The sequence below is a fragment of the Cyrtonyx montezumae genome, unplaced genomic scaffold (genome assembly GCF_038088225.1).
Source record: "Cyrtonyx montezumae isolate F1298 unplaced genomic scaffold, pur_monq_1.0 scaffold_23, whole genome shotgun sequence".
In the NCBI taxonomy this organism is placed as follows: Eukaryota; Metazoa; Chordata; class Aves; order Galliformes; family Odontophoridae; genus Cyrtonyx; species Cyrtonyx montezumae.
Genome location: NW_027071970.1, coordinates 3,025,683 through 3,038,590, shown reverse-complemented (window position 1 = coordinate 3,038,590; position 12,908 = coordinate 3,025,683). Strand labels below are relative to the sequence as shown.

General features: G+C 56.9%; 3 protein-coding genes across 13 annotated transcripts in view; 2 read left to right on the top strand and 1 right to left on the bottom strand.

Moving 5' to 3' along the window:
• TAOK3 (TAO kinase 3) overlaps positions 1-1,331 on the top strand; it is a 66,423-nt gene extending 65,092 nt beyond the window's left edge. For all 11 annotated transcript variants that reach the window (XM_065738860.1, XM_065738868.1, XM_065738859.1 and 8 more), the window contains 3 exons: positions 278-490; positions 575-757; positions 901-1,331. In XM_065738860.1, coding sequence (XP_065594932.1) covers positions 278-490; positions 575-757; positions 901-1,062 — 558 coding nt within the window. In that variant the 3' untranslated portion in view covers positions 1,063-1,331. The remainder of the gene's footprint in view (positions 1-277; positions 491-574; positions 758-900) is intronic.
• Positions 1,332-3,239: 1,908 nt separating this feature from the next.
• On the bottom strand, positions 3,240-5,348 carry PEBP1 (phosphatidylethanolamine binding protein 1). Its single transcript, XM_065738890.1, has 4 exons — positions 5,172-5,348; positions 4,989-5,098; positions 3,954-4,054; positions 3,240-3,653 (listed from the first exon to the last, which is right to left on the bottom strand). The coding sequence occupies exons 1-4, from the start codon at positions 5,304-5,306 to the stop codon at positions 3,436-3,438; spliced, it is 564 nt and encodes a 187-aa protein (XP_065594962.1). The 5' UTR covers positions 5,307-5,348; the 3' UTR covers positions 3,240-3,435.
• Positions 5,349-5,869: 521 nt separating this feature from the next.
• VSIG10 (V-set and immunoglobulin domain containing 10) lies at positions 5,870-11,325 on the top strand. The gene is made up of 8 exons (XM_065738824.1): positions 5,870-5,999; positions 6,232-6,516; positions 8,333-8,614; positions 9,362-9,649; positions 10,085-10,195; positions 10,544-10,556; positions 10,953-11,128; positions 11,244-11,325. The coding sequence occupies exons 1-8, from the start codon at positions 5,912-5,914 to the stop codon at positions 11,312-11,314; spliced, it is 1,314 nt and encodes a 437-aa protein (XP_065594896.1). The 5' UTR covers positions 5,870-5,911; the 3' UTR covers positions 11,315-11,325.
• Positions 11,326-12,908: the final 1,583 nt, after the last annotated feature.

Sequence of the window (12,908 nt, the reverse complement as noted above, 5' to 3'; positions counted from 1 at the left end):
GTGAAATAAGAGGCCTCAGAGGCAAGGCCACCGCACGGTGTGGGAGGCAGGGGGCAGCAGCGGAAGGCAGTGATGTCCCGGGCCAAGGAGGTTTGTTGATCCTCTTCCACGGGCCCAGGCCCGTGCTCAGTGGCACCTCAGCACGCACTGGTGCTGCGTGCACAGGGTGGGAGAAGCGCAGAGCGCAGAGGGAGCTGTGGTTGTGCCCTTCGGGCACACTCTGACCTCTGCATTCCCAAAGCTCTCTGTGCTCTTCACATCGTTCCTTCCTTGGCAGGCTATGGAAATGCAGATCAAAAAGCAGTTCCAGGACACGTGCAAAGTGCAAACTAAGCAGTACAAAGCACTGAAGAATCACCAGCTGGAAGTAACTCCAAAGAGTGAGCACAAGACAATTTTGAAGAGTCTGAAGGACGAGCAGACGAGGAAGCTCGCCATCCTGGCAGAGCAGTATGAGCAGAGCATCAACGAGATGATGGCCTCGCAAGCGGTAGGTGCAGCGGGGGCTGGGGCCTGCAGGGCGGGGGCTGCAGTCGGGCCACCCGTCCGTGCAGCACGCCGCGTTCCCTTGCAGCTGCGGCTGGACGAGGCCCAAGAAGCGGAATGCCAAGCCCTGAGACTGCAACTCCAGCAGGAGATGGAGCTCCTCAACGCGTACCAGAGCAAAATTAAGATGCAGACAGAAGCACAGCACGAAAGAGAACTCCAGAAGCTGGAGCAGAGGGTGTCACTGCGCAGGGCACATCTGGAACAAAAGGTGGGTGTGGGGCGGGCTGCTGCATGTGGGCACACAGCCGTCCCAGCTGGAGCGTGGGGCCGCCATCCGTGCTCGGGGGGGGACCCGTGTGTGCTGTGAGGGCGCTGCTGAGGGGCTGTGCCCCCCCCCTGTGCTTCTTGCAGATTGAAGAGGAGCTCGCCGCCCTCCAGAAGGAACGCAGCGAGAGGATCAAGTTTCTGTTGGAAAGGCAGGAGCGAGAGATCGAAACGTTTGACGTGGAGAGCTTGAGAATGGGCTTCGGGAATTTGGTCACGTTAGATTACCCCAAGGAGGACTATAGATGAGACGAAATTTCTTTGCCATTTAACAAAACAAAAAGCAAACAGAATTAAGTACAAAACTTGCAAAACCAACATTCCCCCACGTTAACGGGCGTGCTCTCTCTCTTTCTGTCTCTCTTGCTGACATCGTGTCGGACCAGTGCCTGTATCTCCTTACTCCACCAGGGGCCCAACCCCCGCGCCGGTCCCGGTGCAGGACAGCTCCTGGCGGCCTTTCTCCATAGTATGTCACAGTATCGATGTCTCTGTGCAATGATTAAAAAGAAAAGAAATGTTTCAGTGAAAAACTTTTTTTTTTTTTTTGGAGACGATTTTAATGGAGAAAAAAACAAACAAAAAAAAAACCAAACCCCAAACCAAACCCAGAAAAACAAACCCCAAATGGATGTCCGTTGCTCCCGAGCAATCACTCCTTTCTCCAGCAACCTCTGAAAGGACAAGCAAAAAAAATAACAAAAAATGAAGGGGTGAAGTGATCGATCCAAACGCAGGGGGAGAGAGACGAGATCCGCAGCCTTACCTTGAACTAGCTGCTGCATAATGTTATTTTATTGTTCTTTTTTGGGTATTTATTCATCAGGAATAATTAAATAAGGTAAAAAAAAAAAAAAGTTTTATTAAAAGATCGAAAAACAAAAAAAAAAAAATTTGATACATTTTACAGAGAAGAAAATACATTAAAAAAAAAAAACATAAAAAAAAAACCAACCTCTGAATGGTGATGTACATATCCGTGGTGACATGAGAGTACTTCGTGGGGGGTCCCGGTGGGTCTCAGACCCATCTGGGGCGGGGGGTCGGACATCGCCCCTCGGCGTATGCTTTGATTGTATCATAAATCATTTTCTGCTGTCGCAGAGAATGGGAATACACTTAAACGAGCCCGCAGGATCCCGGTAGCACAAATTGGGCTTTGTCAAATCGTGTATTTTGTGTATAGAAGGAATTTAAGGAGAGCTTTTACTTATTTTCATATTGTATTTTAACTGTTTCTCTGATCAGAAATTTTTTTACTCCCCCCCCCTCCCCCTCTCCCCCCTCAGCTTCACCCCTCGGAGCTCTGTCCCCATCCCCGCTCCTTTCTGTTCTCTTTTGTTGATGTTTCCTTTGCTTTGCTCTGCTTTTCCACGTCTCCGGTCCCGCCCCTCCCCCCCCCCCCCCCCCCCCCCCCGGCGTTTCGCTCATAGATAACCGCATTGCTCACACTTTCAAACCGTGTATTTTCTTACAATAAAAACTGAAAAAAAAAAAAGAAAAAAAAATATTAAAAACGGAAAGAAAAAATGAGAAAAACGAAACAAAAAAAAAGGCTTTACTTCCTTTTGCATGCACTTTAAATATAAAAAAATAAAAAAAAGGGAAAAAAAAGCAACAAAGGAAAACAAAAAGAGCAAAAAACGTTTTTTTTTCAGGTTCAAAGGAAGAGCATGAGTAACTGTCAGAGCTTTTAATTATATTTGTAAATAAAAGTGTTCATCACAGTGCCTCGCTGTGTCATTGCGGGGCTGCCCCGCTGCTGGGGGGGTCACACCTCGCTGCTGCCCACCACCTCCTCCCTTTACACCCTCCTTCCAACCGGGGGGGGCTCTGAATCCACCAGCTCTCGGGACGCACAGCACTTGGCATCGCCTTCAGGGCCCCGCAGCGCGCCCTGCTGGAGCTCCGGAGGTGGGATGGGTTGGGAAACCACCCCGGGGTGGGCAGCGACGACGGCGGAGCACAGAGGCACAGCTCCAGCAGAGGCTCCTGCCTCCCCCCCACACCAGGACAGGAACCCTGCTACGCTGCTCCCCCTCTTCCCCCCCCCCCCCCCCAAGGACACAACCACGCCGTCCGCCTTGCAAAGTGTTTAATTGCACTGTGAGCAAACACGGGGTCATGAACACAACAAGGCCTCAGCTCTGAGCGGCGGCACGGATCAGAGAGAAGTGCTGTGAACCTCGTTCTGCTGATCAGTGCTTCACTTCAGTGGAGGCACCGGCCCAATGCTCGCAGGGGAGGAAAAAAGCAGCTTCCCTTACAGCTTGCTGCCTTCTCCCCTCCTGGAAAGAGAAGGCTCTGCAGCCAGAAGTGGTTCTGTACCCACACCGCTGCTCCACAACACCATCTTAATGCAGTGGAGACAGTGAAGTGGCACTGAGTCACAACCTCCCCGGAGCAGGTCAGCCCAGGGGCTGCAGCACCAGGGGGAGGCTGAAGCACAGCACACGACCTGACACCAAAGCAGATTCACCTCACAGACAGCGATGGGGTTATGGTTACAGCTCAAGTTGTCAGTGCAGGAGCAGCTGGGTTCTCAACTCACTAAACAGAACTACGAGAGCGGTCTCCAGGGGAACGGAGATGCAGCACAGTGCTTGCTCAGCTCCCTTCTCCCTACTTCCCAGACAGCTGCTCATAGAGCTTCGGCACATAGTCATCCCATTCTGCCTGGTAGCAAGTGCCAGCCACCGGCACGCCCAGCTCATACTTGCTGCGGAAAGCTGCCACCTTGAACTTCCCTCGCTTGTCCCCGGAGCGGTTGGACAGGACGGGCTCGTTGCAGCTCAGCCTCTTGGGCTGCTCGTACACCAGCCACACGTAGCGGTGCAGCCCTGCAGGGACAGAACAGCATTACAGGTGCACCTCGCTTGGGAGTTCTGGGGCTGAAGAAGTGAGGCCAGCTCAGGGAACAAGCCTGCGTCCACCCGAGGGCACTGCTGGTCCCTGGGACGAGCACAGCCGAGCTACGTGAGCTGAAAGGAGACGTGCTTGAGATGCCTGACTGGCTCGTGTCACAGCCCATGACCAGGTTTGGATTTAGGTGCAGGTGAACCCCTCCCCGAGCCCACATTCACCCACCCACAGCCCCTCCAGGGCCCGAGGCACCGGGACTGCTGCGGGCAGGCACCCACCTGTTCCTTTGGGGGGCCCCGAGCCCACGTAGTCTGACAGCACGGTCCCGCTCCCCACATCGTTACCTTTCATGTTGGTCACAAGAAAGTGATGCCATTCCCTGAAAAGAGGGTTAAAAAAATTAAAAGTAAATCAGACTGCATGACAACACACGGGTTATGACCTCCCACTGCTCTGAGCAGCTGTTCTCCCATGGGCTGTCAGTGGAGGATAACTGAAGCTGAGCACTGCTGTTTCCTGGGGTGCATTAAGAAGAGCGTGGCCAGCAGGTCAAGGGAGGTGATCCTCCCCCTCTACTCTGCCCTGGTGAGGCCTCACCTGGAGTATGGTGCCCAGTTCTGGGCTCCCTGGTACAAAACAGACAGGGATCTGAATGAAAGAGTGCAGCAGAGATGATAAAGGGCTCCTGCGTGAGGAAAGGCTGAGAGACCTGGGGCTGTTCAGCCTTGAGAAAAGAAGACTCAGAGGGGATTTGATCCATGTCTATAAAATCTAAGGAGCGGGAGGCAAAGGGATGAGGTCGGACTCTTCTCAGCAGTGTGTGGTGATAGGATGAGGGGAAATGGCCACAAACTGAAGCATAGGAAGTTCTGCACCAACGTGTGTGGGAACTTCTGCACGGTGCAGTGATGGAGCATTGGAGCTGCACAGAGAGGTGGTGGAGTCTCTCTCCTGCCTGGACACCTACCTGTGCAACCTGGGTTGGGGGCTGCTTTGGCAGGGGGGTTGGACTCAGTGATCTCTGGAGATCCCTTCCAAGCCCTACAGCTCTGTGACTCTGGGTAACCGCAAGATCAGCAGGCACACAGCAGGCAGTGCTGCAGGACTCAGAGCCCAGCAGGCAGCTCCAGCACCCACCTCCCACCCCAGAAACGAGCACTGCGTGTGCTCCTGAGCCCGAGCTGAGTAGAGCAAGCTGCACCGGGTCAGAACCGCGCTGCAGCGCCCCAATTCAACCCCGCACACCGCACAACGAGCGGCGATCCGCTCAGAGCACAGCACAGCTCACACAGAAAACGACCCACCGCCCCTACCTGAACTTCGGATCCTTCCTACTGGGCGCATCGGGGTCGGTGAGCACCAGCGTGTAGAGCTTCTGTGGGTCGCAGCCGTCCCACTCGATGCTGGTAGGCCGCTGCTGCACCTGCGGGGCCGGCGGCGTCAGCGCGCGGCTCTCCCCGCCTCCATCCTCGCCACGAGGGCCGCGCCCCGCTTACCTGCGTGGGGGTGAGCACCTTGCCCAGCTCGTCTATCTCCACGGAGCCGTACTTGACGCGCAGCGGGTGCGCGGGTCTCTGCTCCACCTCGCTGAGGCACAGCGGCCCGTCCCACAGCCCCAGCTCCGCCGCCATGGTCGCTCCGCGCACCGATCCCCACCGACTGCCGCCCCGCTGCTCGGCCCGCCCCCAAGCCGCGTTCCCATTGGCTGCTGCGGCGCCACGCCGCACTCCCATTGGCTGTCGGCCCCGCCGCGCTCCAGCCTGGAGTGCGCCCCCTAGCGGCGGCCCTGTGCTCTGCGCTGTCCTTAGGGGCAAAAAGCCCCTCGCGCAAAGGCGAAGCCGCCTTCCTCCCCAGAGGTGTCACAGGGGGATGCTCCGGGCGGTCCCGCTTCCCGGGTGCCACTCTCTCGGCCTGGAAGCCGCCCATCGCTACGGGGAGAAGCGGAGAGGAACGCAGCGCTGTGCTGAGGGGCGCCCAACGTGGCGGCAGCGGCCCGGGGCACTCAAAATGGCGGCGGGGGGCGGCCAAGATGGCGACGGGGGGCACTCAAAATGGCGGCGGGGGCGCTCAAAATGGCGGCGGTGGGGTCGCCAAGATGGCGACGGGCGGCCCCCGAGGGGACCCGCTCAGCGGGCGGCGTGCGGCGGCCCCGGGAGGAGGTGTGGGCGGAGGGCTGGTCGTACCGCCTCAGGGCGGGTCCGGCCCCAGCGGGAGGTGCTGGCGGAGGCGGACGGCGATGCGGTTCCCCGGCGGGACGGCTGTGGCCCGGCTGCTGCTGGCTGTGTGTGTGTGGAGGCAGGTGCCGCAGTGCCGCAGTGCCGCAGGTACGGGCTGAGAGGCGGCCCGCGGTGCCTCCCGGCTGCGCTGCGGCGGGCTTGCCTTCCGAAATGGCCTTTCCCTTCTGAATTCCCATTCGCTTTCAGCAGGGTTGCTGCCCTCGGGATGAAATAGGCTCTCTCTGTGCTTGGTCCGGATCGGCAGAGGACGTGGGGAGCTTGGAGAGAGGGGCTCGGCGTGTTAAATTGGTCCCTAACGCTCTCCCTTCTCTGTTTGCAGGAACAGCAGAAGTGGTCTTTGGGAAGGTGGGAGGAAGCATCCTCCTCCTGTGCCGCAATGTCTCCAAAGAAGCCACCGAGGTGCTGTGGTTCCAGGGGGATCCGCACTCCTTTCCTCCGCTCTTCTCCTCGAGGGTTGCCTTCCCCCCGGACGTCCGCTTCTCCCTGGTGGACAACAGCTCTCTGCGCATCACCGAGCTGCGTCTGCAGGACGAGGGCAACTACACGTGTAGAGAAGTGCTGAACAAGACAGACCACGAGCACAGAGTCCAGCTGCTGGTAGCCAGTAAGTTGTCCCATGACTGAATTTCCACTCGCAGGTCGCACAAGTCTCATCTCCATTCCTTATTCATTCTCTTAGAAACCTTCATAGACCTTCAGACCTGGTCTGCGAGCTGCTGTCCTCCACACCAGTCACAGGGTTTGGAAGAGGACGAGGCTGCTGTCTGTTCTGTTTCATTGCCAAGCTGTGCTTTACGAGCTCTTTCCTTTCCTGCTAATCTGTCAACATTTGCAGAGCGATGCTCGTTTTCTGTTTGCATTCAGGGTGTTGCTTCTTTGTCAGTGTTTGTTGACAGGTATGTGTTGTAAAAGTTGTGCCCGTTCTGTACAGATTAAATCTCTGAACGTTCACACAGGTGAAAATTCCCTTCCTGGGGCAAGGTGCCTGCAGACAGGGTTGGAGGGGACTGAACTGTAGGAATCAGGTCTTAGAGAATTTGTAGGTGTGGAGCTTAGAATAGGGAGCCCCAAATCTAGAGCAGTGAAGCAAAATGCTTGTGAGCAGCAGTGCTGCTGCCACTTACTGTTTCTGAGAGCCGCTCAAAATCAAAGTTGTTTCCACACTGATAGCATGCAAATCTTAGTCATTAAGACTGGAAGGACCACTGGGGTCATCTCGTCCAACCATCAGCCCATCACTAGCGTACCACCAAACCGTGTCACTCATGCAGCATGTAACCCTGGGAGTTACCAGCTGACCCACCTCGTGCTGGGTGTACCAGAAAGTCTTCTTCCTGTGTCTGCCTTTCAGCACGGGGCTGTTCCTCATGTCTCAGGCTGACGGGTTGCTCTTGTTAACCACGGCCAGTATTGATGATCAGTTATGAGACCACCCCAGAGCTGGAACAGGGGAAGTGCCATAGACAAATCTCTTGCCTTATCTTGCTGTTTTCAGAGATCATAAAAGGTACTGTTCCTGGAAAGCCGAGCCCTGAGAGGGTATTGTTGGAGCTCATGTGGGTTTTTGCCATTATTTTTCTTTTTTCCTTTTACTCTACACTATGTGCTTTGCAAAATAAGCATCAAACATCCTTCTGACACCTCTTCTTTGGGGCTTTGTTTGGCAGCATCTCTCAGTGGGGTCTTGTTGAGGGTTGTAGCAGGCAAGCTGGCCGCAGGCGCCCTGTGTTATTTCTGCCTGGATCAGAGTCCAGAATCCCTCTGGCTGTTAAGTGAACACGTGTGTGTCTGTGTATGGGTGTGTATGTGCTACAGTTTCTCTACCAAAATCATACTCTTGGGCGACCTCAGGAATGCAAAGAAACCAGATGATGGGAGAGAGGCAGGAACTCAAGCTGCACGAAATGTGAGCTCTGCTGTGCCTGAGGGGACTGCTCTTGGTTTTCTATTGGTTTCTGCCCCATCCTGTCCTTAGTCGTTTCTGTGTTTGAATAGCAAACACGCTCTTGGTTACCCAGATTGGCCCTGGCATGAAGCCAGCAGTGCCTTACCCCACCTCTCTTCTCTTGGAGTTTGTCCCCACTGCTGCGGTGTGATGGGGACTGGGTGAGGGGGTGTTGACCCCACGCGGCAGTGACAGCTGTCTCCATCAGACAGCGCTGTGGCAAAGATGTGTCCTTCCCCTGCGTTTTAGTGGTTGCTGTGATACCTTCTGCAGAGCAGCCTCTGCTTGGTCTCTGTTGGCTGTCGTTCAGTTACACTCCCCTGAGGCAGTGGTGCACAGGTCAGGGAGTAACACGGGGAAACCATGGACATTTTCAAGCAGAATGATTGCAAAACCAGGCTTTTGCTGGGGTTCCTGCCCTGGGACACCAGGTGTCTTGAATGTGTTTCTAACTGCGTGCCCTTCTCCGTGACAGATCCACCACGGTCCACCCCAAAGTGCTGGGCTGAGACCTCCTCCTCGGGGCTGATGCTGCAGCTGTTCTGCAGTTGGCCCGGCGGGTATCCCCACCCCACCCTGCACTGGAGAGAAGAGGGGCACGATCTGGAGAACTCCAGCTGGCTCATCAGCTCCACGAGCTCCTCAGACACTCACGTGGAAACACTGAACAGCTCCCACCTCTCCCACCGCAAGGTGTTCAAGTGTGTTGGGAGCCACATCATCGAGCAGGAGGAGTCAGCGTGCTCTGTGGAGATAAGTAAGTTGGTTTCCTCACCGTACTAATTATTAATGGTGGGGCAGACAGGTACCCTGATCATTCTCTGCCCTCTGGAGCCAGGCTTGCTGGTTCTTGCTGCAGGGGAGGGATGCAAACGAGGCAGCCTGGCAGGATTTGGCCGTGCAGAGGTGACTGCACGAGGCACTGAAGTCCTGCAGGTGAGGTGTAGCATGGCAGAGATGTTGAGTCATGCTTTGGGATGACAGATTCCTGTGCACTGACCTTTTCACCTGTGCAAACACTCATACTTTTGGCCAAAACAGAGAAGGTGAGCCAGTGGCTTTAGTGCCTTGCTTGGCTTGAGTTTAAGTTTCCTGGGCCTGGATTTATATCAGAATGGCTGTGCGTGTCCCCAGCCCCTCTCAAGCCTCTAAAGAGAGCTGACTAAAGCACCTTTGAAAACGTGAGTTGTATTTGTCCTCCAAGGGTTGTCAGGGCTCTGTAATTCTGATCCTGCAGGCAGTCCCTGGGTTGCCTTCCTCCTCTGCCATGTTCCTGCTGGCTGCCCTCCAAGCGTTGTCCTCCGTCAATACAAACACAGGTGTCAAAAACAGGAAAGTGAAAGTTGCTCATATCGTGTCGTATTGCCCCATGGAAGGCTGCTGAAGTCTCAGCCTGAACGTTTCCTTCTGTTAATGATTACTGATCAGTCAGATGGCTGATAGCTTGTTATGTTAAACTCCTCCATCCCCTCCTTGACTCTTTCTCTCCTTTTGGGCTGTTCAGAAGTCCCCTCGCTGGAGTCGGAGCCCCCCAAGACCTGTTTTGTGGGTGACAACGTGACCCTGACGTGCCGTGTGACCGAGAGCATGCCTGCAGCAAGGCTCACGTGGCTGCGGGGCATCACCCAGCCAGAGATTGAACCCGGGGGGAGGTTCTTCATTGCCCAGGAGGGCAACGTGTCCCGCCTCACCATCCAGAACTGCTCCCAGGGCACTGATGGGGGCTGCTACGTCTGCAAGGCACAGAACCCCGTGGGACTGAGGGAGGTGTTCGTCTGCCTGACAGTGAAGGGTGAGTAGGGCTGCCTGCGGCTGGCAAGGATTGAGAGGAGAGCAGGGATACAGCTCGTGGCAGCTGCTGGAGAGCCCCCGAGGGCTGCATTTACCAGTGATCATCCACTGGCACTTTCCGTCTCGCAGCAGGGTCTTTTCATCCCAGAGTTGAAAGATCCCATTTCTCTCACTTGGCATAGTGGGCCTGAGGGAGGAGCACAGCTGCTCCTTGGCCCTTCCCATTGGTTTGGGGGGCAGAGGAGCACTCAAGCAGCAACAGGCAAGAGCTGGTTTGTTTTCACAAAAACAGGGGCCCTGCGGTGCTGTGGTCCGTGTCAGCAAAGCACGGCTGTTACACCAAACCTGTGCACAGTGGGACTTGTGTTATTTGAACTGAGGGCATCCGTGCGTGTCCCGGTGACGAGCTGGCCTCTTGTGTCTCCCCTTTCTGCAGAACCAACGAACGTGGTTGGAGTGGTGGGTGCAGTGGTGGTCCTGTCCCTGGTGGCTGTTCTCACCGTCTCTGGGGTCGTCTTGTACTACAATCCTCTCTTGTGCCTCAGAGGTAGGAGCTCTCCTCCGTGCAAGCCAGGGGCGTGGGGGGAAAGTTATCCCTAACCTACCTGCCCCTCCTGATGTGCTGCAGTCTGCTGCTGACTGCCCCCAGCTCTCGGGTCTCATCCTGCTCTGTGTTAGAAGCCCATGAGCCCTGGAGGAGCTGGGCTGGAACTCAAGGCCCTTCCCTAGCTGGGTGCTTCAGGCACCTTGCCCTGAGCTTCTGCAGGAGCTGTGCAGAGCCATTTCTGTCCTCCCCTTTCTGAAGCACAGCTGGTAGGGGCTGTACAGCAAAAACAGCGGTGTGCTGCTCTGGGAGTGGTTTCTAACACCCCCTTCTCCCTTCTCTCCCGTTTAGGTGCTGCATTCAGGTGAGTTGACTTTTCCTGCACACCTTCCTTAGTCCACCTTCCTGGCAGCTGTGATCTCCAGTGGGGCAGAGCAGAACTGTTCTTAGGTGGGAGCAGAAGGGCTGAGCAGGGCTGGGTGAGGCTCAGTGTGGGTGAGGGAGCAGGGGAGTGAGGGGAGCACTTGTCGTTGCCCCTGGACACGCAGGGGTGGTCCTGTCAGATGAATGGGAAGCAGTGCAGAGTGCTGCTGGTGGCCCTGCTGCCAGCAGGGTGTGAACACAGCTGTTCGTGCAGGGTTGGAAGAGTCCATCCAGGTCGGCGTGTAGAGCTGTCAAAGCCAGGGGAGATGCAGGGGATTGGGGTCAGGAGGAGCTGTCCTCAGCCTCAGCCCACCTCCTCTTCCTCTGCTGTTGACAGGAGCCAGGGCTCGGATGATGTCTTAGTGCTGGTAGACTCGGAAGATGATGACGATGATGATGATGATGAGGGGAACAGGGAAGAGGACACGATGGGCAGCTCCACCAAGCACGAGGTGATGGCGCTGGTCAATGGGGGCAGCATCCAGGCTGCTCGTCCCAGCTGCCCTCCAGGAGGTGAGCCCTGGATCCTCATGCTGGCGGTGCCTTGGGGCTGGAGCTGCCAAGGGAGGGAAGGACTGTTCCCTGGCTTGTTGGCTCTCGCTGAGCTGCTGCTCTGTGCCCTGTGTAGGTGATGAGGGCGAGCAGCACGGCGGGGTGGCTCTTCAGAAGACGAGTGGAGAAGACACACAGGGCACATAACATCCATTCCTTATGTCAACAGAGCTCCATCTGCAAGCCCAGCACCCTGCATCCTCATCACCACCACCTGGCAGCGTCCTGCCCTCCCAGCTCCCACCCCACCCTTCCAGCCTCCTTTCTCCCCTTCTTCTCCCTCCTTTCCCCATTCTGTCTCAGATACCCTTCTTAACGAGGTGGCACGCAGCACAGGAGATGGTGGCCTGCTCAGCTCAGTGCCTCGAGTACGGTCTGGGGTCGTGGCTGTCACCACCAGCAGTGCTGGGGCTGCAGGCAGCACGAGGGGGAGCACTGCCTTGGGGCCACCGAGCAGCTGTGCCCCGGGATGGTGGAAGAAACCGCTGGTGTGTGGGGCAGGATGGGGGGGGATGCTGACTCTCCAAGGAGGCTTAATTGTTTTTATTGTAAATAATTTTTTTTAACCAACTCCTTCTGAAATGTTCTGTATCAAAGGGGGAGGAGGTAATCCCTGCAGCGTGGCCATAAAGAAAGTGGGGGGTGAGGGGGGGGGGGAATGAGGAGGGTGTTGTATGGGACCCAGAGATGGTGGCAGGGGTGGGGAGTGTACAGGAGGGGGTTGAGGGATGGGGCTGAGCTCTGCAGGGGTGAACGGAGCACACCTACGGAATGGAGGGGATCTGAGTGCATGACAGAGGGGGGGACAGGAGCACAGGGAGAGGAGCAGTGTATGTACACTGAGGGAGGGAGCTGGGGGGGGCAGAGGGTGGAGAGCACGGAGGGGAGGGGATGTGTCCCGGGGAGCCTGATCCCCAGGGCTGCTCCCACCCTCGTGGGTGACGCTCAGGGCTGCGGGGAGGAAAGCTTTCCCCGGTGCTGCCCCTGGCAACAGCACTGTGTGCCTCCCCCATCGCGGCTGCCCTGCCACGGCTGCTCCGCTCCCCCCGGTGCAGCACGGGCTCCGGATATGGCCCCTGAGGTGGCCCTGGGTCTGGAGCAGCACTTGAGCAGGGCCTTCCAGGACAAGCTGCGGCTCCACTGAGTGCCCCCGCCGTCCCACTGCGGGCTGCAATAGTGCTGTGGTTTCCCTAAGAGCAGGGGTTGTTCGTGGGGTTCGACCTGGATGCTTTTCTGTGTGACCTGACTGCAGGGAGGGGTTGGGATGGGACATCTCCAGAGACCCCTCCCCCACTCCCACGATTCTGTGTCCCCGTCCCCTGGGCTGTGGGCACCCCACGGCCACTCAGGACTTCGGGTGCCAGATGGAGCACCTGGCACAGTGCCGGCAGCAGTGCTGTGAGGAGGCTGACAGTGAGCTCACGAGTGGGAATGAGCTGCTCCAGCTCCGTGAGCTCCTGGAGGCTGCCTGCTGTGCACGCTGAACGGGGTGAGGGCTGCAGGACCCCCAGGGCACGGGGCTGCGGGATGGGACTGCCTGCAGCCCTGTGCGATTTGCTGTCTCTAGGAGTCGATCTGGGCCCGGCAGTGAGATGCTGCTGCTGCTGGGGCAGATCAGGATGGCAGTGCTCAGCCTCTTCCAGCTCACTGCCACGAGGCTGCAGGTCCCCAAGGATGTGGCCCTGGAGGACACAGAGGCACAGCTGGATGTGGTAAGCGTGGTCCTGCAGCCAGGGGGTGA